This window comes from Microtus oregoni, unplaced genomic scaffold (genome assembly GCF_018167655.1).
Source record: "Microtus oregoni isolate MIOR12 unplaced genomic scaffold, Mior012 000015F_ref0000493, whole genome shotgun sequence".
Taxonomy (NCBI): Eukaryota; Metazoa; Chordata; class Mammalia; order Rodentia; family Cricetidae; genus Microtus; species Microtus oregoni.
The window spans coordinates 47247998-47270339 of record NW_024543074.1 but is presented as its reverse complement, the minus strand read 5'-3'; the positions used below and the strand labels follow the sequence as shown (position 1 = coordinate 47270339).

At 42.6% G+C, this 22342-nt stretch overlaps 1 protein-coding gene across 16 annotated transcripts; it reads right to left on the bottom strand.

Moving 5' to 3' along the window:
- Positions 1 to 5730: 5730 nt before the first annotated feature.
- Zfp2 (ZFP2 zinc finger protein) lies at positions 5731 to 20593 on the bottom strand. Of its 16 annotated transcripts, none has more exons than XM_041665544.1 (5): positions 20516 to 20593; positions 16791 to 16883; positions 15575 to 15700; positions 15241 to 15333; positions 5731 to 8392 (listed from the first exon to the last, which is right to left on the bottom strand). In XM_041665544.1, exon 5 carries the CDS (start codon positions 8313 to 8315, stop codon positions 6930 to 6932), a length of 1386 nt encoding a protein of 461 aa, XP_041521478.1. In that variant the 5' UTR covers positions 8316 to 8392; positions 15241 to 15333; positions 15575 to 15700; positions 16791 to 16883; positions 20516 to 20593; the 3' UTR covers positions 5731 to 6929. The 16 variants fall into 16 exon arrangements, with proteins under 16 accessions (XP_041521478.1, XP_041521477.1, XP_041521462.1 ...); XM_041665543.1 differs by lacking the exon at positions 20516 to 20593 and adding an exon at positions 20375 to 20470; XM_041665528.1 differs by lacking the exon at positions 20516 to 20593 and adding an exon at positions 18537 to 18597 and having other exon boundaries at positions 16791 to 16936.
- Positions 20594 to 22342: the final 1749 nt, after the last annotated feature.

The window sequence follows — 22342 nt, the reverse complement described above, 5'->3', positions numbered from 1 at the left end:
AAGAGGAATTCTCAATACTGAACATCTATGCCCCAAATACAAAGGCACCTCTTTAATAAAAGAAACACTTCTAGGGCTGGAGAGATGGCTCAGTGGTTAAGAGCATTGCCTGCTCTTCCAAAGGTCCTGAGTTCAATTCCCAGCAACCACATGGTGGCTCACAACCATCTGGAATGAGGTCTGGTGCCCTCTTCTGGCCTGCAGACATACACACAGACAGAACATTGTATACATAATAAATAAATAAATATTAAAAAAAAAAAAAAAAAAAAAAGAAACACTTCTAAAACTTAAATCACACATTAAACCACACATATTAAGAGTGGGAGATGTCAACACCACACTCTCATCACTGGACAGGTCTGCCAGATAGAAAATTAACAGAGAAATAAGGGGACTAACAGATGTTATGACTCAATTGGACTTAACAGACACCTATAGAACATTCCATCCAAACGTAAAAGAATATACCTTCTACTCAGTACCTCATGGAACCTTCTCAAAAACTGACACATACTAGGTAGCAAAGCAAACCTCAATGGATACAAAAAAATTGGAATAACCCCATGTATCTTATTGGATCACCATGGCTTAAAACCAGAATTCAACAGCAACACTAATTCCAGAAAGCCCACAAACACATGGAAATTAAACAATACTCACCTGAATCATCAATCAAGGAAGAAATTAAAGACTTCCTAAAATTTAATGAGCACACAACATACCCAAATTTATGGGACATGATGAAAGCAGTATTAAGAGGAAAGTTCATAGCACTAATTGCCCACATAAAGAAGCTGGATTTATGCCTACATAAATCCCACAATAGTGAGTTAACAGAACACTTGAAAACTCTAGAATAAAAATAAGCAAACTCACCCAGGTGGACTATATGGCAGGAAGTAATCAAATTGAGAGCTGAAATCAACAAAATAGAAACAAAGAAAAAAATACAAAGAATCAATGAGACAAAGAGTTGGTTCTTCAAGAAAATCAACAAAATAGACAAACCTTTGTCCAAACTTATAAAAAGGCAGAGAGAGAATATCCAAATTAACAAAATTAGAAATAAAAAGGGAGACATAACAATAGACATGGAGGAAATTCAGAGAATCATTAGGTCATATTTCGAAAATCTGTACTCCACAAAAATGAAAAATTTAAAGGACATGGACAACTTTCTGGATGAATATCACTTACCAAATTAAATCAAGACCAGATGAGCTAATTAAATAGACCTATAACTGCTAAAGAAATAGAAACAGTCATCAAAAGTCTCTCAACCAAAGGAAGCCCAGGACCAGATGGTTTCAGTGCAGAACTCTACAAGATTTTCAAAGAAGAACTAATACCAATACTCTTCAAATTGTTCCACACAGTAGAAACAGAAGGAACATTGCCAAACTCTTTTTATGAGGCTACAATTACCCTGATACCCAACCCACACAAAGACATTACTAAGAAAGAGAATTACAGACCAATCTCACTCATGGACATTGATGCAAAAATACGCAATACAATACAGAATCCAAGAACACATCAGAAAAATCATCCACCATGATTAAGTTGGCTTCATTCCAGAGATTCAGGGATGGTCAACATATGAAAATCTGCCAATGTAACCCACCATATAAACAAACTAAAAAAAAAAGCCACAGGATCATCTCATTAGATGCTGAAAAAAAAAACCTTTGATAAAATACAACATCCCTTCCCCATGCTAAAGATCTTGGAGAGAGTAGGTATATAAGGAACATACCTGAACATAATTAAAGCAATATACAGCAAGTCAACAGCTAACATCAAACTAAATAGAGAAAAACTCAAAGCAATCCCACTGAAATCAGGTACAAGATTGTCCACTCTCTCCATATTTATTCAATATGGTTCTTGATGTTCTAACTAGAGCAATAAGACAACAAAAGGAGATCAAGGGGATACAAATTGGAAAAGAAGAAGTCAAGCTTTTACTATTTGCTGATGATATGATAGTTTACATAAGCAATCCCAAAAATTCTACCAAGGAACTTATACAACTCATAAACACCTTTAGTAATGTAGCAGGATATACGCTTAACTCAAAAAAGTCAGTAGCCATCCTTTACACAGATGATAAATGGGCTGATAAAGAAATCAGCATAAAACATCTTGGAGTAACTCTAATCAAATAAGTTGAAGACCTGTATGACAAGAACTTTAAATCTTTGAAGAAAGAAAACATCACAAAATGGAAAGATCTCCCATGCTCTTGAGTAGGTAGAATTAACATAGTAAAAATGGCAATCTTACCAAAAGCAATCTACAGATTCAGTGCAATGCCCAGCAAAATTCTACATAGACCTTGAAAGAACAATATCAACTTCATATGGAAAAGCAAAAAAAACAAACAAACAAACAAACAAAAAAAAACAAAAACAAAAAAACACAAAAACCAGGAGGATAACCAAAACAATCTCGTACAATAAAGGAACTTCTGGAGGCATCACAGTCCCTGACTTCAAAGTCTATTACAGAGCTACGGTACTGAAAACAGCCTGGTATTGGCATAAAAACAGACAGGAGGACCAATGGAACTGAATAAAAGACCTGGATATCAATCCACACATCTTTGAACACCTACTTTTTGACAAGGAAACAAAAAAAAAGTCAAATGGAAAAAAGAAAGCATATTCAACAAATGGTCCTGACATTACTGAATATAAACATGTAGAAGGCTGAAAATAGATCCACATCTATTACTATGCACAAAACTCAAGTCCAAATAGATCAAAGACTTCAACATAAAGCCAACCACACTGAACCGCACAGAAGAGAAAGTGGGAAGTACACTTGAACGCATTGGCACAGGAGACCACTTCCTAAATAACCCCAGTAGCACAGACACTGAGAGAAACAATTAATAAATGGGACCTCCTGAAACTGACAACAGGACAAAATGATAGCCTACAGAATGGGAAAAGGTCTTCACCAACCCCACATTGGACAGAGGTCTGATCTCCAAAATATACAAAAAACTCAAGAAATTGATCACCAAAGAACAAATAATTCAATAAAAAATGGGATACAAACTTAAACAGAGGAGTCTCAACAGAGGAATCTAAAATGGCTGAAGGATACTTAAGGAAATGATGTGGGATTCCCCTCTGTATGGTGTGATTACCATTAATGAATAAAGAAATGGCTTTGGACCCATAGCAAGGCAGAACTTAGCTAGGTAGGTGAAACTAAACTGAATGCTGGAAGAAAGAAGGGTGGGGCCAAAGAGAAGCCATGGAGCCGCCGCCAGAGACAGACATGCCAAAACTTTGCTGGTAGACCACAATCTTGTGGTTACACAGATTAATAGAAATGGGTCAAATTAAGATTTAAGAGTTAGCCAATAAGAAGGTAGAGCTAATGGGCTAAGCAGTGATTTCAATAATATAGTTTCTGCATGATTATTTTGGGGCTGAGTAGCCAGGAACCAACAAACGGCCTCCCTCCAACAAATTGGTGCACCGACATAGTGGATTAATAGTTTTTGAGTGGTTATTTCGGGAGTCTGGGCAGCCAGGAAATGAACAAGCAGCCTCCTTACAAAAAGGAAATGCTCAACATCCTTAGCCATTAGAGAAAAGCAAATCAAAACAACTCTGAGATTCCATCTTACACTTGTCAGAATGGCCACGATCAAAAACACTGATGACAACTTATGCTGGAATGGTTGTGGGATAAAGGGAACACCCCTCCATTGCTGGTGGGGGTGTAAACTGGTATATCCCCTTTGGAAATCAGTATGGCAATTTCTCAAAAAATTGGGAATCAATCTATCTCAAGACCCAGCAATATCACTTTTGGGTATTTACCCAAAGGATGCTCAATCGTGCCACAAGGACATGTGCTCAACTATGTTCATAGTAGTATTGTTTGTCGTAGCCAGAATCTGGAAACACCCTAAATGACCCTCGACTGAAGAATGGATAAAGAAAAATGTGGTACATTTCCATAATGGAGTACTACACAGCAGAAAAAAATAATGACATCTTGAGATTTGCAGATAAATGGATGGATATAGAAAATATCATACTGAGTGAGGTAACTGAGACCCAGAAAGACAAATACCATATATACTCTCATAAGTGTCTTTTAGACATAAAGCAAAGAAAAACCAGCCTACAATTCACAATCTCAGAGAACCTATACAACGAGGACCTGAAGGGAGACATACATAGATCCCCTTCCCTGTCTCACTCATTCCCTGTCTCCTGTCCTTGTCTCTTATTCCCTGTCCTCTGTCCCTCTGGAGCAAATACATCTCCTTTGTGCTGAGAACTTGGTCTTGGGGTCCTGAGCCAATACTTTTCTTTTCACCTTCCTCTAAGACGTTTGCTTTGTGAGCCTAGTGGTTCTTTTAGATGTTTGCGGGTTCTGGGTAGCCTTTAGCACTAACTGTGTTAGGCGCTTTCCTAAGCGCCTTTATTATCTAACACAACCCAAAGCACTTAGGTTTGCACCACTAACAAATGAGGAAATAGGCATTAACATATGAAATGCCTTGAGCAAGGCCCCAGTAAGTGATATAGGTGGAACCAGGATGTCACTTCTGCTGATGAAGAAAGGTGCAAAGGCAACCACACTGGCTGCCCAGGCTAGCTCGGAAAAGACGTGTCTAACAAAACTTCTGATACAAGTAGTGAAACTTCCATTTATCTGATTTATCTGCTGGGGCTAGTGAAAGTCACTAGGGAATGAATACCTTATGGGATACCCCTCTCTCTCTCTCTCTCTCTCTCTCTCTCTCTCTCTCTCTTTCTCTCTCTCTCTCTTAACTTCTAAATAGGACCTTTGAAGAATTAAAAAAAATGCTAATGTTAATTTTTGTTTTCTGATCATATGTTGTAGGGGTAAAAGGTCCTTGTGCATACAGTTAGGTACTAGAGAAGCCAGGAAAACAGTTTCTCCAAAGGGAGGAGATATTTGGCTGTCCTGGAATGCTGGGGGAAAATGTAGTTTACAACCAAGTAATCCTTTGCAACCTCTTGAGCCAGGCTCCACCCATATTCCCCAAAATATGATGTTGGTTTATCCCCAAACCTTGAACATTATTTCTAGGCCATAAAACTCATCCTTATGAGTGATGTCATTTGTACAACCTAAGTGACTTCTATGTCTTAGAAGCCAGATCAAATCCTGACTCCCACAGGCACTCCACCTTAGTCATTCTCCACAGACCTTAGCTTGAGCACTGTTTCTGAGTCAACAGGCCCCATCTTTATGGAAGAAGCCCTATGGACTTTGTTACACACTTCTATGTAAACATGTCTTAAGCTTTGTTGTATCACAGGACTGAGTTGTTATTAGAAAACTTTTTTTTTCCCCAAAATCATGCTGCATTTAAATATGGCTAAAATAAACGAACTGGTGTCTGACTCAGAAGTTTTGGTTCAGCATTGGTGTTGAAAGGAGATGAGTGAAGTTTCATTCTTGTCTCTTCATGAACTATTTTCTGCCACCCAGAAAGCCTGCAGTGACCGTCCCCCCCCCCCAATATCTATCTCACATCTAGGACTTAGTCAATATGCATTTAATAAATCAACTACTACCATGATCTATAAACTACTTCTGTGGTGGTTCTGAGTGTGTTTTGAGTTGCAAAGATTTTATTAATGTGCTAAATTCCTATGTCTACTAGCATCTTAGGGTTTCTATTGCTGTGATGAAACACTATGACCAGAGCAACTCGGAGAGGAAAGAGTTTATTTGGTTTACACTTCCGTATCACTGTTCATTATTGAAGAAAGTCAGGACAGAAACTCAAACTGGGCAGGAACCTGGAGGCAGGAGGGATGCCGAGGCCATGGAGAAGTACTGCCTGCTGGCTTGCTGAGCCTGGTTTCTTACAGAACCCAGCACTATCAGCCCAGGGATGGTACCACCCACAATGGCTAGGTCCTACCCCATCAATCACTAATTAGGAAAATGCCCTACAAGCTTGCCTACAGCCCGATTTTATGGAGGAATTAATTGAGGTTCCCTCCTCTTAGATGACTTTAGCTTATGTTGAGCTGACATAAAACTGTCCAGCACCATTAGTATTCAACCCACATGTCTTTGAATTTCCATGACAGTCTAGTAAGACACAAAGATATGCATTGATACTTAAGTTTTTAAAGATTATATTTAAGTCACATTTTCATATAAATACAATCAGCTTATTCAACAACAGTTTAATGACTATTAGTTGAGAATTCAAAACAGCATGCTGTGGCATTAAAATATGCACAGTTTATCTGCCACCCAATAGCAACTAGCCTACATTTTAGGAGATAAATCAATTCAGGGAAAGGGAAAAACTTGAAGGACAATAGGAGTTAGAGGTAGAGGAACATTCCAGAAAAACCACCATATGAAATAAAACCACTATGTGAAATAAAAACGGGGGGGGGGGGGAGGGCAAAAACAAACAAACAAAAAAACCAACCACAAAAACTTCCCTGCATCTTGCTTTTGGACATTTTATCTAAGAGATCCCACAGGCCTTCTAAATTCCAACTCTCTCATTTACCACATAAGGACACTGTAACCGGATGAAAGTGGGTGACTTATTTAAGTTAATGGGGGTTAGAACTATATGCCAGACTTTTGGGCTGTCCAGTTAAGTACTACCACATTTTCTATCCAGTGTGAAAACTCTGTGAGGCCCAAATCAGAATTCCCAGTATGACACGCTAGAGCTTATTTTCAGCTGAAGTCTTCCTCATTTGTGTATTAGATACAAGACTTCACCATCTGAATGAAAGTGTTCATAGCTTTCATATGGTTACTCTGGTATGCTATGCTGTACTTCAACTAAAAGGTTCCCACCTTAGTTATGGTTATTAAGCATCTACATTGATATGACATGATTATTATTAAAGAATTACTCAAGATGAAGGTGCCAGTGACAACTCTCATGTATGAGTCCTCTGATGTCTTGTAAGGTTTGTACTCCTACTGAAGGCCTTCCCACATTCATTACACTGATAGGGCTTCTCTCCTGTGTGGATCCTCTGGTGCACTATGAGGGATGAATTCTTAATGAACGCTTTCCCACACTGGTCACATTCATAGGGTTTTTCACCAGTGTGGATTCTTTGATGTTCAATAAGGTAGGCGCTTTGGCTGAAGGCCTTCCCGCATTCAGTGCACTCGTACGGTTTCTCTCCAGTGTGTATCACCTGATGGACAGTTAGGGATGACCTCCCCGTGAAATGCTTTCCACACACCATGCACTCGTAAGGCTTCTCACCAGTGTGAATTCTCCGGTGCTGAGTAAGAGAAGAATTCTTACTAAAAGCTTTCCCACACTGGTTACATTCGAAAGGTTTCACTCCAGAGTGAAGTCTCTGATGTTCTATAAGGTATGTGCTTTGACTAAAGGATTTGCCACATTTGTTACATTTGTAGGGTTTCTCTCCAGTGTGATTTCGCAGGTGTAGAGTGAGTGTCGAGCTTTTACTGAAGGCCTTTCCACATTCGCTGCACTCATAGGGTTTTTCCCCGGTGTGACTTCTCTGATGCACAATAAGATGCATGCTCTGACTGAAGGCTTTTCCACACTCGCTACATTCATAGGGCTTTTCTCCGGTGTGAGTCCTCTGATGCACTGTCAGATTCATGCTCTGTGTGAAAGCTTTCCCACAGTCGCTACATTTGTAGGGCTTCTCCCCGGTATGAATCCTTTCATGTTGGACCAGGGATGAATTCTTACGAAAAGCTTTTCCACACTCTTTGCACTGATAGGGTTTCTCTCCAGTGTGCGTTCTTCGATGCACAGTGAGGTTCATGCTCTGACTGAAGGCTTTCCCACAGTCATCACATGTGTAGGGTTTTTCTCCGGTATGAGTCCTTTGGTGGACGGTGAGGGAGGAGCGCTCAATGAAGTGCTTGCCACACACGTTGCATTTATAGGGTTTCTCCCCAGTGTGGATCCTCTGGTGCTTAAGCAGGGAGGAGCTCTGGCTGAAGGTTTTCCTGCAGGCGTCACATTCATATATTTTCTTCCCTATAAACATTCTTGGAGATTTCATTAACTTGGAAGTCTGCTTGGAATCTTTTCCACGTGAATTCCAATTGCGAGGCCTTTTTGGCAAAGGAATGCCTTGTGCTGTGTTAAGCATTGAACCCTCAATGGAACAATTTTCAGTTTTATTACCATCACATACCCTCTTCTCATTAAAGGTTTCCTTTTGGGCCACTGCCACTTGGCCCAGATATCTTTCCTGCTGCCCCTCTAGCCGACAAGAGGGGTCCCAGACAGACCCTAAAGCTGAATGCCAGAAATCTTCTTTTTCCATTATGGCCCCATAGGGCAATTTTTCAATAATGTTGGACTTTAGAGTTAACTCTTTGGTTTCAAGTCTTGTTTCCCAGCCTGAAAAAAAAGTAAACAATTCAAATGCATATTGATTTCTGTGCTGAGTGACTAGAAACTACACAAAGGGGACTACGAGAGCAAAGGAAGAATAACTTCAGCGTGGTTAAGAGATTTTGAAAATATTTTTACAATTCTTTAGCAAAATCAAAAGGTGAAGAGCAGCATACTAGTCCACAGAAAACAGAAGAACTAATACAACCAGCTGAATAAATAGAAAGAAGGGGGCTCATCCAGCAGGGATGGATAGACAGTGAATGCAGAACTAAGGAAAATACACAGAAGGGACAGGCTAGAGAAAGCAGACCAGAACGATGTGCTAATTTCCACACTGACAGAATCCAGAGTCCCCTGGGAAGGGACTCTCAGTGAGGATTATCTAGACTGGGCTGAACTGTGGAGGACCAGTTTGATTACATTACCTGATGTGAGAAGGCTCATATGGGCCTTCTCTTGGGCCAGGGATCCTGCATAAGAGGGAGAGATACAAGCTGCCCACTACCCTGCATGCATTTCTGTTCTGACTGTAGAGACACAGCTCCTTCAGTCACCTTCCACTGTGACTTCTCCACCACAAATGGACTTTAACATGAACCAGGAGTTAAATAAATACTTTCTCCCTTAAGTTGCTTTTGTCAGAGTATTTTATGACAGCAACAGAAAAGAAACTAAGACAGAAATTGGTGCCCAGAAGAGGGGCCTCTGGGGTGTAAACTGACCATGTCATTCTTATGCTTTTGGACCCATCTGTGGCTAGAATGTGGAAGAATTTGGTACTTTGGGCTAGAAAAGTCACCGAAGGCTGGAATCAGAGCTTAGCCCATTCTGATGGGAGCTAACAAGACTGAGATAAACACGGCCAATAAGGTTTCTTTGGATTTGAGCTTTCACAGACTTAAAAGAGGATAAAATAATCTGATAAGGAGTAAGACCCTAACTATATGTAAACTACCCCTGGGGAGTACGGTCATCTGCAACATAAAGAACAGAACACTCTTAGAGGAGGCTGCTGTCTTAAAGGTTTTCTCCTTAACCTTTAAGAAATGTTCCACTCACAGATGTAACAGGCCTAAAGGGCCTTCCACGCTCCTCCATTTTCCCTGTGAAGTTGAGGACTGTGATGAGCGGAGCAAGATGAAGAGAGTCGGTTGAGCTGCTAGAGGAAACTGCACAGAGGAAAGGACCAGGAGCCACTCAGTGAGGACGGAGGACAGGACACTGCAGCCTGAGAATCCGTTTTAGGGCTGCTGATCAAAGTCAACAGAGCGGAGATCAACACTGGGTAAGTAAGCAAGAAATGTAAGTAACAGAGCTTCTCCCTTCCAAGCTGACCTGCTTTAACAAAAAGAAAAATTTTAAGTCAAGCTGGAATTGCCACTGAAATACATGTTCCTAAGTAACTCTGGAGAGAGTATCTATTTAGTGTTATCAGCAAGAATATATGAGCTAGCAGCTGTCTCTTGGCCTAAGTCACTCTGGTCACATCCAGTTATCCAATTCACATTCTTTGAGAATATTTGAATTGTTACTCAGAAGTCACAAAAAGTGAGGGGAGGGGGATTCCATTAGCACAGACAGATGGCAACTCTGTAAAGAAGAGCCAGGAAGGGGAATGGTGATAGCTAATGTGGTTGTCGACTTTACTTCATAAGGCTACTTTCTTCATGCAAAGGGCAACACTTTGTCCTTACTTGTAGTGGGAATCTAGTAGAGTCATTGTATCTAGGATAAACATTAGAATGTAATAGTTTTTTTTCACTGTATCAAGGGTAACAGCAGAATGTATTAGTATTTGCTGAAGGTACCTTGGAAAAATCATAGCAGAGAACAATGATAGCTGTCTATGATTTATAGAGTTTGTTTTTCTGAAAGGCTTCTCCATCCATTGCATGGCTTTAGTCACAGGACTATTGAGGCTCACTTGGAGGGTCTTGAATTATTGGGTACTGCAAACACTACACAATGAGGACCAAGGTTGCAGGCTGTGATGGTTTCCTTCAGAGAACATATAGAATAGATCGAAGGGGCTTTGGTATGAGGAACTTGTTGTACCCCAAACACAACCTTTGTGTACAATCAATAAATATGCTTCTGAATGGAGGTTCGAGGTTCAGTTCACAGAAACTGTCCCTCCCTGCTGCCAGAGAGCCTAAAATGACATTCCATTGAATGTCTCACGCAACACAGAATAGATACTGGAATAGATAACTTATTCTGATTATGGGTTTGCCTTTCCTGCATGGACTGCTTCTGCCAAAGCTATCATCTGTAGACTGACAGAATGCTTTCTTCACTGCCATGTTGTTCCATATAGCATTGCTTCTAACCAAGGAACTCATTTCACAGCCATAGAGGAGCAACAGTGGGCCCATGCCTGCTGATCTTATCCCGTTCTCCATCGTCCTGAAGCAGCTGGCCTGAGAGAATGATGAAACAGCCTTCTGAAGATACACTGAGAGTGCCAATTAGGCCACAGCAGCCTGGATGACTGGGACAAGTTCTCCAGAAGATGACACATGCATTGAATCAGTGTCCAATATATGGTATAGTTTCTCCCACAGCTAGGATCCACAGGTCCAGTAATCAAGGGGATGGAAATGGGAATAATTCTACTCTCTATCAATCCTAGTGACTCCCCTCCCCATGGTTTTTTTTTTTTTTTTCTTCCTGCTCTCATGATCTCAAGTTCTGCTGGCCTAGAGGTTTAAGTTCCAGATGAAGCAGCACTCCTGCTAGGAGATACAAATATTCCATTGAACATGGTCTAAAAGAGGAATAAATGTGAGGAGGAGTGTTTGATCCAGATCACCAGGGAGAAATTGGATGGTTTCTTCACAACAGTGGTAAAGAAGATTATGTCTGGAGTGTAGGAGATCCTTTAGGGCAACTCTTGGTGCTACCATGGTCTTATGAAGTCAATGGGAAACTACAACAGCTCAAACCAGGCAGGATGACAAAGGGTCCAGACTCTTGGGAATGAAAGTATGGGTCACTCCTCCAAGAAAAGAACCAAGACTTAAGACCTTCTGAGGTACCTGCTGGGGACAGAAGAAACACAGGATGGGTAGGAGAGGAAAGTAGCTATGAATACCCTCTAAGGCCATGTGACAGAAAGAAATTCTAATCGACATGAGCGTTTCTGTCTTATTGTGTTAAGAACGAGTTTGTGTTGGGATGTAAAAACACAAAAACAAACAAAAGAATGAGTCTGTGCATATACACATATATATTAAGTGATATTTGTATTCCTGCTTTTTTTAATCATGTAATATCAACTAAGATAATATTAATGGTTATTGCATTTAAGTTATGAGACACTAAAAGACTAATCATTCCTCAGGGGACACTGCCACCTATAATCCATTCACAGTTGTACATGGAATAGTTATATCATGCTAGGTGGAATTATGACCTGGTTATTGCTTTCATTTGGAAATTAGCCATGACATAAAGAGATGTGATTGTGTGTCGGGATTACACGGGATGGCCTTGTGATAGCTAATCTTGGTTGTCAACTTGACTACATCTATTTGGGTTTTAATTATTACAGATGTACTCGAGTCAACCACTATTTTTTTTAAAGTTTAATTTATTTATTATATATACAGTATTCTGCCTGCCAAGTGTGCCTGCATGCTAGAAGAAGGCACCAGATCTCATTACAGATGGTTGTGAGCTACCGTGTGGTTGCGGGAATTGAACTCAGGACCTCTGGAAGAGCAGACAGTGCTGTTAACCTCTGAGCCATCTCTCCGACCCCAATTTCAACCACTATTAGTTGTGTGACCTTGTGCAGGTTTCTTAACCTTTCTGTGTTCCAGTCTCCTCATCTGTTGGATGGTACGTGTACTATTTATGTAAGAAAAAGAGTTAAGTATTAATTTATTAACAGTTTAACAGAATATGCATTGTGTCAAATAGTATATATGTTTTAAAAATCCCTGTTTATATATATTTCAAAAATCAACTGAGTAAAATAACAAAGTATTTGCTATTCTGCAAAATGCTAACAGTTTTAAACTCAAATTATTTTAATACTATACAAAACTTATTAAGATTAAATATATTCCTTATTAGATTTAGATGCCTAACTTAAATGCAAATTCTCAGGACTTAAATCTTAAGAAAAAGAAAAACAAAAGATTACCTACAAACTTTAACAACTGGCCTAGGAGATCCTCCCAGGGACACAGGATGCCAAAAGACAATGTGCCAGGCCTGCAAAAGTCAGGAAAGACCCATGTGACTTGAGAACTGAACATGGCCATTACTACATATGTACAGAAAACCAAAACACACCTCTGTGCAATGGACATCTGCCTGCTAACATGACACTACGTAACTGTAACCGCTGACAGTGATACGCAAGGCAATCTGGAAAGAGCAAAGTCTACACAACGCAACATTGTTTCCTGGGCTCCACCCTGTTCTCCACTTTCCTGGCTCCCCAGTTTCTCCTCTACAGGATCATACAGGTCCATGCCCATGAAGAACACAGTGGAGGTGCTCTTCTCTTCTTTCTTCCCCTCCATCTAACCCTGATGAAATGTCAGGCTGTACTTGCTTCTGCATTCTTCCACACAGAGCACAGCACATGCCCTTAGCACTGGGTCACGGGGGCTTCTTGGTCACTCAGTTTATAAAGTAAGAAAGGATAAAACCATAGGCATTTATCCTTTCTTATCACTACTGCTGTATTCTTTTTTCCTTGAGCCAGCTCCCTCCTCAACCCCGGGCATGCATCTGTAACCTGTGTGAGAACATCTTTGACTTTTGGTTCTATCCTGACAATTCTCCAATTTCCACTGGTGAGAATTCTACAGATATGGTTACAATTCTCATACCCACATTTGTACCTGACTTTAAAAGTTCTACTAATGTCATCCAATATTATTCAATACTCAACAAATATTATCAAGCATTTTCTGGGTAGGCATATAATGAAATGTCAGCACAGTAACGACAGTTCAGTGAGCCTGTGTGCCAGCAGGCAGACAGATGCCCAGGAAGACAAGTAAATAGTGTGTGCATTCCAATCATAAATATGTGAAGATGCTTTTGGATCCTTCCTGACGGAAAGTCTGAAAGAAGACAAAGAAGTGGGGTAGGAAATCATTACCAAAAGCATGGGGCTGGGGATGAAGCTTAGTGATAAAGCCCTTGCTTACGGGTGAGAGGTAGCGCTTGATCTCTAGCACTACAAAGAAACATCTCCATACAGTGCCTCCATCACCTTACCAAGAACACAATGCAATACCAACACGGCCCAGTAGCCAGAACTTTCCTGCTTAGCCTTAGCCACTTATGCACGGCCCCAACCAAGGTATTCACTGAATGTGTTTGTTGATAACGTCCTTTTATCTATGCCTATAAAAGTTATAAAAACTCCTTTTTCTTCAGAATGTGCATTCAGGGTAACGTGCATGCCAAGACTCAGAGCAACTGTTTTCCTGTTCCCTTGACAAACTGTCAGATTATAGACGCCTGTAAGTCTGCAGGGGGTTCCGGGAGAGAGGCTGGGGCATGCATGGGAGTCAGATAACAGCCAGTCTCTCCTCAGCTTCCCTCGTGCTTTTATTAATTTTGAAAGTCTGAACCCACAGAAGCGAGAGAACAATGACAACATCTGACCCTCACCTAGATTCTCTGGCTGCAGATACTTGGGCCACATTTATTCTGTTTCTCTGTGTTACATACCCATACTGGCTTTGCTAGATCACTTCTTAGCTCACTAGTGTGACACACTACCCCTGAGCACCCAGCATCTACTCCTGAGGGCATTTTCCAATAAAGAACATGATACTTATATTGGTAAGACATCACCATCAATACAGTAACACATTCTTATTTTTGAAAAGATAGGTGTCTCTACTACTCTCTACTTTCTTTTCTGACAGGGTCTCTCACTGAACCTAGAGCTCACCAATTTAGCTAGACTACTGGCCAGTGAAGTCCAGAGATCTTCCTTTCTCTGCCACCTTAGTGCTGGATTACAGGTGTGTGCAGTCTGTAATCTATAGGCCTGGTTTCTATGTGGGCACTGGGGGTTGAACTCGGGTTCTCATGCTTAAAGCACATCACCATTTGAGCCATTTCTAGGTCCCCTGCTCACTCTTTAGCTTAAAAAAAAAAAAGTACATTTTAAAACAATGGGGTTGGAATTACGGAAAAAGCAAGATGTAAAAGGTGTTTTCTGCAGAGAAAAGTCAGTGATAACGTCCCAAAGAGACCGTGCGGCTGTGACAGGGACAAGGCATGAAGCACTAAGAGCTGCGTGGCAGGGAATGAATGGAGGGAGGACACAGATGGGGTATTTTGGAGTGATAAATGGAATATGTAAGATGCAAAGCTGCTAGAAATGCAAACAAAACTACAGTCATTTCTCACTCTTAAAAATATGCAAACTATTCAAAATGCCTATTTAGGCAGCCAGAAAAGAAAGCTCTCAAATGTTTACATAAACAAGGGGAAGGAAGCTAGGAATTTGGTTAGGCCTGGGAACAAAGATAGTAAAAGGAGATGTCTCAGTTGGTGACGGATTTAACTGAACACAAATGAAGACAGAGAGGAAACAGTCGTTGCAAACATTTCCGAATGCACAGAGGTTCCAGGCAATGCATGAATGCTGCAGGTGTAGTGACTCAAGCCTCACGATGCACCCACCCCTCCTCCAAGACCAGGACATAGATATGGTGACAGAGGATGAGTCTCAACAGCACGGTGGCACTGTCCTCATACAGTACACACCTGTGGGAGTGGGTCCCTCCAGAGACCTCAAGATCCCTCTCACATGTCCTCTTAGTAAGACACCCATGTTACATTACAAGTCTCTGCATCCTGATACTTACCCAGAGAGATGCAACCTGGGAGGTCTCTTTTTCTCAGGCTCACTCCTTGTTCAGGCTCAGAGATCACATCTGGTATGGAAAGTTGATGTCCTGCTTGGGAGGAAAGAAACCGAGTTTGGGTACAGAACTTAGTCAACACCCAGCCCCGAACAGTTCTGATTTCCTCCATTTCCATTTTTCCATTCTCTACAGACTTTTCACCTAGGGACTATCCTAAACAATGCCCCACGGGAGCTGGGGTTTCAAATCAAACCCATGAATTCCATATGGCGGACAGCTAAAGGGCAAAGGTGGCAAGAATCAGGTCGAGTTGCAAGGGCAGGGGGGTTCTCACCCAGGAGACCAGGTTCCTGCAGTTCTCCAGCACCAGTCTGCCATATGGGTTCCTCTGCACAGAATCTAGCTGCATCCACTCCGCCCAAGTGAAGTCCACAGACACATCCTTGAATGTCACTGAGTCCTGAAACCACAGATTCCTCCTTAACAGGGGATTTTTGCCAATAAAGCCTTGAAAAAAGACCAAGCAGTGCCGGAAGAAACATGGCATCGGTGTGTGTGAGGAAAACATAACTACATTCCAATGAAAACAAAACAGGTGCAGCAAACAACAGACATGAGAGCCAGAAAAAATAACACAGGGAGTGGATTGGGAACTGCTGCAGTTTCCTGTCTGTGGTAAAATACTCTGACAAAAGCAACTTGAAAGAGAAAGAGTTAGCTTTGGCTCACAGTTCAAAGGTGCAAACCATCTCCCTGCAAAAGTCAAGGTAGCAGGAGCAAGAAGCAGCTGGTCACATGACATCCACAATCAGGAAGCAGAGAAGAGATGAAAGCATGGCAGAGCTCAGCTGGTCACATGATATACACATTGGGAAGCAGAGAGGGATGAATGCTGAGGCTCAGGCTCCCCCTAACCATGTACACAGCCCAGGGTCCCAGACAGGGGATGGTGCCACCTACTAGGGGAAAGTCTTCTTGCCTCAACCCAATCAAGATGGCATGCCCCCAAACCCATCTACCAGGGGATTCCAGATTCTGGCAAGGTGACAATTAACACTGACCATCTCAGGAAATAAGATAGGAAAAGAAGGTCCATAGGAGTGCTACGGTTTGGCTCCTGAAGTGGTTTGACCCCAAAGGCTCAAGTGTTAGAAGCCTGGTCTCCCAGTGACAATGTTTAAGAGGTTGTAGGAGGGCTGGGGAGATGGAGCAGTAGCTAAGGGTGAGTGACGTAAACAAGCAGAGCTGAGTTCAGACCCTCCTCTGAGGCATCTTGAGATGGCAGACTCCCTCCTTACCACACCCTTGCCCCTTTCCTAGGCTTTTCTGACTCCGGGGAGTCCATAAGCCCTATAAACACCAATCCATCTTTCCTTGGACTTGGGCTCCTTCCCCAGTCTTTGAGTACCACTGAGAACTCCAGTGTCAGATGAGCACAGAGGTGAAGGACGCTGAAGGGGCCCAATGCTCTAATACTCCAATACATCTGTCCTTTGTAATGAAGTCCATCACATCATGGGAGTAAAAGATGTCAGACAATGATGTCTCACCTGAGCTCCCAATGGCAGAGGCCAAACAGCCATTGCCTGAGTCCTCCTTCCTGTGGAGCCTTCCTAGAGAATGTGCAGTCTCTAGAGGTGGAGCTGGGGGAGGGAAAGGAAGCCATGAGAGACACTCCTGTGGCAAAATAAAATACCTACAAATAAATAAGAAGGGTGAGGTATCAGCATAAGTACAATTAAATAGTTTACCTATAAACTTTGCTTCGTTAAGCTTCCATAGGTATACAGACAGAAACGAATATTCATGGGTAGGTTGGCTCAGGATTCTAAGCTATTACTTCCTTGACCTGAATCTACACACCTAACACATTCCTAGACAGTATATGCACCAAAATGACAATATTTTAAAGTTAATTATAGAAAAGTGATTACTTAATCATGTTGTAAAACATCCTTTTTAAAAAAGATTTATTTATGTTCTGTGTCCCACGTCCCTGTCTGGTGTGGAGAAGGTGGGAGATGTACCGGATCCCCGGGAACTGTCACCTGTGAGTGCTGGGAACCAGAGCTGGGTTCTCTAGAAGAGCAGCAAGGGCTCTTCACTGCTAAGTCACCTCTCCAGCCTTAGAAAAAACAAATTTAAGGGGTCCTAGTGAAGGCAAACACCAGATATTTTCAGCTCTGTATGTGGGTTTTAATGAAGCAGGAGTCCTGTAGTGGCTACCAGACACTGTGGAGTGGAGTCAGGCATAGAGGTTAGTTATCAGGCACAAGAAGAAAGTTAAACAATCTTTTAACCTTTTGCAGCACAAAACTTATATTACCTTATTTTTAAATTAGCAAGGAATTTTCATTTTTTCAGTTGTTTGTACAAGTTTGAGTGTGTGGTGTATCCAAACATATGTGTGGTGCATTCACACACATGTGGTCTATTCACAGCGTACGTGCATGTTTGTGTATGCATATGTGTGTGCGGTGTATTCACACATATATGGGTGTGTATGTATGTAGGTGTCAGAGGAGGACTTTTGGTGGCTTTACTACTCTCTGCCTATTTCCTGGAGTCAGAGTATCTGAATCTGGAGTTTGGCTGGTGGCCAGCAAACTCCAGCAATCCTCCTGCCTCTGTGACTCACCTCCCCAGCACTGGGGTTCCACATTTCTCTAAAGCCACACCTAGATTCATACATGGGTGTTGCCATCTGAATTCAAGTCCTCATGCTTGCACAGGAGGCACGGAAGAAATGCGGTGGTAGTTTGTTTGTGACCTAACCAATAAAGCTTGCCTGAAGATCAGAGTGTGGAGCTAGTCACACTAGTTAGCCATAGAGGCCAGGCAGTGGTGGCGTACACCTTTAAGCCTTTAAGCCCTGCACTCAGAAGACAGGTGAAGATGGATCTCGTCAAGTTCAAGGCCACCCTAGGCTCTGCGAGATTTAATCAATCTAAAAGAGAAATAAAGCTCACACCTCTGATCCCAGCACTTGGGAGGTGGAGACAAGGGACAGATGACTGAGGTAAGAGAAGAATATAAGGCGGGAGGACACGGGAACTCATGGCATTCAGTCTGAGGATTCCTAGAGACAGGATTGCCCATTTGGTGTAAGGATTCGGCAGAACTAAGAACTTTCAGCATTTACCCCTATATCTAACTCAGGATTTTTGTTATTAAGACCAATTTTAAGTCATTTTGACCCACCTAGGCATGAGAACACAATTGTCTTAGTTAGGGTCACTACTATTGTGCTGACACCATGACCAAAACTTGGGGAGGAAAGGGTTTATTTGGCTTACACTTCCTTATCCCTGTTCATTATTGAAGAAAGTTAAGACCAACAGGGCAGGAACCTGGATGCAGGAGGTGATGCAGAGGCCATGGAAGAATAATGTTTGTTGGTTCACTCATTATGGCTTGTTCTGTCTGCCTAAAGTCAGGTCTTATGGAGGCATTTTCTCAACTGAGGCTCATTCTTTTTTGGATAACTCCAACCTGTGTCAAGGTGACAGAAAACCAGTCAGCTCAATAGTATTACTGAAGGACCTCTGACACATTAACTATCTTGTCAACATCAACAACTGTGAGAAAAACAGCATGCCAAGTCATAGGGAGTACAGCCGTAAATACAACAGGCAGAGTCTCCACCTTCATGGATCTTACAGACCAACAGGGAAGAACAATGGAACAAATCCAAATGCTACTACACACACACAAACACACACACACACACTATAAACAACTATAAATGAAAATCTTTATGATGTGATGAAAAGGAAGGTTTCTCTAGTTATTGCAAACACAGCGGAGGTGGATGAGGAGGGAGGCAGCCCTGGGCATGGCTCAGTGGATGCGGCATTTACTGTGCAAGCATGAGGACGAGGGTACAAGCAAGAAGATGAAATGCCTGTGGGCTTGAAGGAAGACCAAGGATGAGTCCCAACATATGGATTTGGAAACATGTACACCCTGTACCTATACACACATGCATACACACATATGAAAATGCAAAAAGAAGACAGGGAAGCTTTATATGATTATAGGAATACGTAACTTTTATGTATATTCATGTAATCTGTTTGTTCATAACAGATGTAAAAGTTATGAATAAAAAAGGCTGGAGTTTAGCTCTGGGATATTTTTTTGAGACAGGACCTCACTATGTAGCCTTGGCTAGCCCAGAACTCTATGTAGAGCAGGGTGGTCTCAAATGAATCCCCCTGTTCTGTGGGATTAAGGGCATATACCACCACATCTGGCCTGCACCAAGGCTTAAGAGAATACTAACACCTCAAGTTGGTTGGGGCCATCAGTCTCTCTTATCAGTGCAACCATTTTTATAAATTGCTACTTTCTGTAAAGAACAAGACAGGAGGTGTCCAAAGGTCTTATGTAACACTGGCCTTTTTTACTTGAAGATTGGTGGAAAGAGGCAATCCAAAAAGAATGACATAAACAGATACTCTGTACCATTTACAGTATTAAAATAGAAAAACACAAAGGTCCAAAGAGAGGATTAGATTCGGCAACGTTCAGTCTTACTTTTCCTCCCATCCATTAAAATGACAATATTAACTGCCCTTAAACATTAGTGTTTTAAGTTCATTCTCTATCTTCACTGGGTGGTGGCACTATGGAATAAAAGTACTTCAAGCGTCTTATAAGATGCATTTCGTAACTCCGTTTGTAAAGGCGAATGGAGGAAGATCATCAACATTCCTATTTTTATAAGTAAAATGTTTCTATTTATACATATACACATGTTTACGCAATACAACACATGGGTTTTGGACAGATTTCGAATGACTTTGCCCGTGGATTTTCTAGTAGACCAATAGTGAACTTAGAATTCTGAAGAGCACATTCTCTCTTAGCCAGGACCCACTCCGGCAGGCAGAGGGCGGGTGCCCGGCAGCCGTGCATACAAAGGCCTAAGACCCCTGACTGCGGCCCCACGTCCTCCCTGCCTTCCGAAAGGGGGTGCCCCACGCATTCGCGGCGCGAACCGGGCCAGGACTGCCCGGCTAGGTAGAGCTCCCGAGAGAGCCGATGGGGTACTGCCTCCGGGGTACTGCAGGGGCCGAGCGGGGGTCTCGGTCCCGGGGTATGCGGCCTGGCGCCCGCGTGAGCAGCGCACCTGCGACTCCCGCGGTGTGCGCGGAGGATCGCGCGCTGCACAGCACAGCCGGCCCCGCCCTCGGGCCACAGCCCCGGGCTCCCAGTGGGAACGCCCCCGCCTCCCCGCTCGCCGACCACCAGCCCGAGGCTCCGCACTCACCCCAGTCACGGAAGAAACCAGTGGCTGGCCGCTCACGCAGCCACGCCGGGCGCGCTGGACTACATTTCCCACAGGCCATGGGCCTCGACAAAGTGACCCACTGCGCAGGCGCAGCTGGAGGCTACTGGCGAGGGGTGGTTCCTCTGATGCAAGTGCGCGGTTGACCACCTTAAACATGTTTCCTTAAAGAAACCGGTTCTAGAACCTTTCCTTGCCTAAAGTAAGAGGACCCTGGACACCCCCTTGCATGAGGGAGCATGAGAGGTAAGCTAGTAATGTAATGTTCTAGAGACTTCGAGGCGCTCTGTGAACCGGAGACAGGGGCTTCCTTTCATACCGCTCTTCTAACTTAGGGTACAGGATTGTCTCTGTGGAAAACCAACCGACTCGTGGATACTCAGGTAATTTCGGCTGCATCCGCCGCTCTGGAGCTTGGAGAAGCGTGTGGCATTTTAGGATAAAAAGATAGGCTAGAGACTATAATGTTTGGTTCTTATCTAAGTAAATAAATAAAGGTGGTCGTGTGTGTCTTTTCAATGTTTTTCTTAAAACCTTGACATAATCGTACTTGCATATGGTGCCCTGCGTCACATTCACCCCCTGGCCACCCTCTTCCATCCACCTGCGACTTCGTTTGGCCTCTTTCCTCAATAGTCCCTCTTCTACACTTTGTCTCCTACCCTGTTTTTTTCCTTCAGGATGTAAATCTTCTGTTTCCTGCTACAAAGACTGGCTCCTGAACCAAATGTTGGAGAGGCTTCTGGAGGCCACTTTTTTTTGTTGTTTTGTTTTTTGTTTTTGATTTTTCGAGACAGGGTTTCTCTGTAGCTTTGGTGCCTGTCCTGGAACTAGCTCTTGTAGACCAGGCTGGCCTCGAACTCCCAGAGATCCGCCTGCCTCTGCCTCCGGAGTGCTGGGATTAAAGGCATGCGCCACCACCACCCGGCTGGAGGCCACTTTTTGACTCGCCTCAAAAAAACGCGCTCAGTCTCTCACCCTCTACACGTGACCAAATTCTTTAAACCCCACCCCTATGTCTTAAGTCTGTGACATACTTTTAGCAGAAAGCTCCTCCTTGATGTCCACCATGCTCTCCCCTGTTGGCTACAAATCTCTAGGTGACTTTTTTGTGTTCAGAGTTGAGCTCTTGTTTAATGCAAGTTGCTGCCCCTATAATAGCCAACATACCGAATAGAAATCTCTTTATTGTCCTCAGTCGTAGTGTCTGGCTCTTTCTCCATAGTTTGTCTGGACTATTTAAAAATATGGGAATATGAAAAAAAATCACAATTGAGGGCTTAGCTTGAGAGATGGCTCAGTAGTTAAGAGCGTTTATTGCTCCTGAGCCAGACCCGAGTTCTGTTCTTGGCACCCCACATCAGGCTGCTCCAACCAGCTGTAACTTCAAGGCCAAGGCATCTAATACCTCTGGTCTCCACGGGCACCTGCATTCACATGCACATACCATACACTGTAGAACATTCCTTTACGCTGTGACACTTTAATAAAGAAGCTGTAATAGCTGGACAGGATGAGGTTAGGTGGGGAAACCAGACTAAGGACACTGGGAAGAAGTGGGGAGTCAGAGGAGTCGGTAGTGAGGCACAAAGAAAACAGGATGTGCAAGATGAATGAGTGATAAATGTAGATTAATATAAGTGGATTAATTTAAATTGTGAGAGTTAACTAACAACAAGCCTGAGCTATTGGCCAACCACTTATAATTAATATCACATCTCCGTGTCGGTTATTTGGGAACTGGCAGGTGAGAAAGAAAAGTCTGCCTACAATACATACATACATAAACACTTTTTAAAAAATTGAGGG